General features: G+C 40.8%; 1 protein-coding gene across 1 annotated transcript; it reads left to right on the top strand.

Moving 5' to 3' along the window:
• Window positions 1–1443: 1443 nt before the first annotated feature.
• LOC5574947 (zinc metalloproteinase nas-14) lies at window positions 1444–2868 on the top strand. Its single transcript, XM_001655367.2, has 4 exons — window positions 1444–1745; window positions 1811–1972; window positions 2031–2464; window positions 2530–2868. The coding sequence occupies exons 1-4, from the start codon at window positions 1673–1675 to the stop codon at window positions 2617–2619; spliced, it is 759 nt and encodes a 252-aa protein (XP_001655417.1). The 5' UTR covers window positions 1444–1672; the 3' UTR covers window positions 2620–2868.
• Window positions 2869–3654: the final 786 nt, after the last annotated feature.

Raw genomic sequence — 3654 nt, 5'->3', positions numbered from 1 at the left:
GAACTTTCTCCATGTTGCTAAACATTAACACATTATTCAATAGCATCCAAAAAACAAATTTGGTTTTTTGTTTAAAATAACTGATTGATCGTGAGTTGAAAAGGTTGCAACAATATTTCGCTCTGTGATTGTCATGACAATTTTGCATTTGATTGTGTCCTTATCCGCAACAGTTGCGTCAAACAATTGTGCGCGAGCTTGCTTTGTTGTTTGTTTTTCGTCTATTTTGTTGATAATTTGATTCACTGCTAAAAATACATTTCAGAATTCATGTTTTGCCTGACGTACTGTGAAATTTTCATTCAAATTGATTCATAAATAACTGAGATCTAAGTCGTGAAATACGGAGACGCATCATCAGTGGAAGTCGCGCCTACTATGGGCTCCAGAAGAAGCTGCGGTCGAGAAAGATTCACCCTCGCACCAAATGTACCATGTACAAAACGCTTATAAGACCTGTGGTCCTCTATGGACATGAAGAATGGACCATGCTGGAAGAGGACCTGCAAGCACTTGGAGTGTTCGAACGAAGGGTGCTTAGGACGATCTTTGGCGGAGTACAGGAAAACGGTGTGTGGCGGCGGAGAATGAACCACGAGCTCGCTAGGCTCTACGGCGAACCCAGTATCCAGAAGGTTGCGAAAGCCGGAAGGGTGCGCTGGGCAGGGCATGTTGACTACCGGACAACAATCCTGCAAAGATGGTGTTCGCGTTGAATCCGTTTGGCACAAGAAGGCGAGGAGCACAGCGCGCGAGGTGGCTTGATCAGGTGCAACAAGATCTGGAGAACGTGGGTAAAAATCGAAGTTGGTGAGACACAGCCATGGACCGAGTAAATTGGCATAACATCGTTAACGAGGTTTTTTCAAATTAATTGATGTAACACCAACCTAATAAATAATAATCACAGGTGCTGGTTGAAATAACTTATAGAAAAATACAAAAATATAAAAATATTTGTTTGTTTGGAAAAGTACTACGTTTTTCATTATCAAAGTCGTGCCCATACTTTCTATACTAGGAATTTATTTTTCTCGAACAATGGAATTACAAAACAAAATGTTTTCGGGAACGACTCGGTCCAGAAAGCGATATTTTCGAATCGATTTCGTGGAACAAAACAGAATTGCGGCGAAACGTGAGTTTGTATTGTTATCTAGCAATTTATGGTGGATTTTCGCTTTCACGGAACCAGTTTAAGCATGAATGGTTTTATTTATTTTTCAAGCAAACAATGTGCTTCCTGATACATATTTTATTAAGATAAGTCCAACCGATTATCTCCGCTGTAGGTATCCAAAAGATGGATAAAAAATCTTCGCTAGATGGATTAGGGTGACCTGAAATAACTTTTTGGACATTGATCCACTTTTAAGGGTCAATACTTTTTAACACGTTGAACTCCAAACTTATTTAATAAACATTATGACCAAACTATGCATATTATTAGTCGATCAAACACTTTAGTGAACATATTAGGAGTTGCAAAACGCTTCAGATCACCCTAGCAGAAAGACGTCTCGCGTCAACGTATGCATTTCTAGTCACACGATCACGCTCGAGATCAGATTGAATTCGCAGAATTCACTGTACCGACCGCTTGAATGAGTATAAAAGTGCCAGACCATCTGTGATAGCGTATCAAAAGACTAGACTAGACACAAGTGACAAGATGAAGCTCTTCGCTATGATCACCTTGTTGGCGCTGGCGGGACTCGAAGGACTTCCAGTTGATACGAAACATTGTAAGATTGGGTTGTAGGATGACTAACGTTTCCAAAGATAATTTATTCCAATTGGTGTTTGGTAGATGACTACAATTGTGAAACTAGAACCGGAAACTACGAAGGCGACATAGTGCTAACGGAGCGGCAAGGAGAAATAGTCATTTCCGGAAGGGACCCAGTGGTGACGGATGTGGATAAATGGGCTAACAATGTGGTCCCTTATGTTATTGAAGCCGAAACCTTGAGTATGATCGATGCTCAATCATATCAAATCGATTTCGTAATAATATTTTTCAATTACAGCATCTGAGAACGCCAAACTGATTCGAGAAGCTATGACCAAGATCGAAGACGAGAGCACTGTCCGGTTTGTCCCGAGGAAGCAAGATCGAGACTATCTGGTCATTTCCGGCGAAACAAGTGGATGTTGGTCAACGTTGGGTCGAAATCGAGGCCTTAACCGCATGAACATCTCGCCTAGCGAATGCATGTTGGAAGGAGCTATCGTTCATCAACTGCTGCACGTTCTCGGTTTTGGACACGTGACCAATCAGCAGGATCGAGACTACTATTTGGATATCGTTTGGGATAACGTTCGACCGGAACACGCGCAGAGTCTGAAACTGCACGAGGGGCGTATCTTGCCAAATTATGGCATGCCGTTCGACATGGAAAGCATTATGCACTTTGGACAAAACCATTTCAGTCGAGACGGAGCGGACACGATCATCCCGAAGGTACGTTTTAACCGTGGATATTTAGCAACCTTTCAAATAACTGACTCGAGTAACCGTTCTTACAGAATAAGGATCACACTATTGGACAGCGACAAACGATGAGTTTCAAGGATGTTCGTAAATTAAATATTATGTATCCTTGTGGGTACTGTTAGGTTAGTCTTCAGTTCAGAAATTTGATAACTGCTTATTTATTATGTAACACTGTTATAGTGAGCAATGACAATGACTTGATGTATATAAATATGTACTCCCAAGTAACATTTTCATCTGAGCAACAGTGTATTCAGCAAAAATATACTCATTTGAGCCGATTAAGCTGTTACACGGCTGCAAATGTTACTTAACAGCCCAAGTACCGTAAACTATGGAAATAAAACAATTCGTGCCATTTAAACCGTAAATAACAGTGATAATCATTTAGCCTAAAACCTCCATTTTCGTATCATTTTGAATTCATAATACCGTTGTATGAAACGCCAAATAGGAAATGGCGGACCCGTAAGCAGAGACACTTACGCGAAACCCGCGAGAAAAAGAGAGCCTCCTTCCAACAGTATAGCTTCACTCCATCGCACACAAGAGTAATTTAGGTAAATCATGGCCAACATTATTTTTTACCCTAAATGATCTGCTCTAGACTGGCCCAGCTCAGTATGGGAGAAAAACAAAGTTGTGTAATTGCACGGGCACCCCCCATGATTATTCCTTAGGGTTAGAGGAAAATTTCATGAAAATTTCAACTCATTTGGTCGTTCCATGAGCTGGCGCAATTGAATTGAAGTTAATATGGGATTTTCAGTTCAAACACATGGGAAACAACACATCATCTCCTGATTGGGTCAGCAAAATTGTTGATCGCGTTCAATTGAACCCAGAATGTCAAAAACACTACTTGATATCATAGCGAACAATATTGTAGAAGGTTATATGATGATTGAAATAGAGAAAGTTGGTGTTTTAACTATCTGAAGTAGATTTGCAATATTGCTTTGTATTTCTTCAACTTAGCTGGGTGGTAGCCATTTAGCGCATCATAGCCACCTATGACACTGGGCGAGCTGCGGTACAAGGTACATGCATATATGTGATTGTACGGGGGTGCACACTGGGGCAGAATCGTAAAAACGCGGAAACAACCTGTAATTCTTCGGAATGAAGAGATAGACAATTGGTGTCTTCAGCGAAAA

This window comes from Aedes aegypti, chromosome 3 (genome assembly GCF_002204515.2).
Source record: "Aedes aegypti strain LVP_AGWG chromosome 3, AaegL5.0 Primary Assembly, whole genome shotgun sequence".
Taxonomy (NCBI): domain Eukaryota; kingdom Metazoa; phylum Arthropoda; class Insecta; order Diptera; family Culicidae; genus Aedes; species Aedes aegypti.
This window is presented reverse-complemented; position numbering and strand designations above follow the sequence as displayed.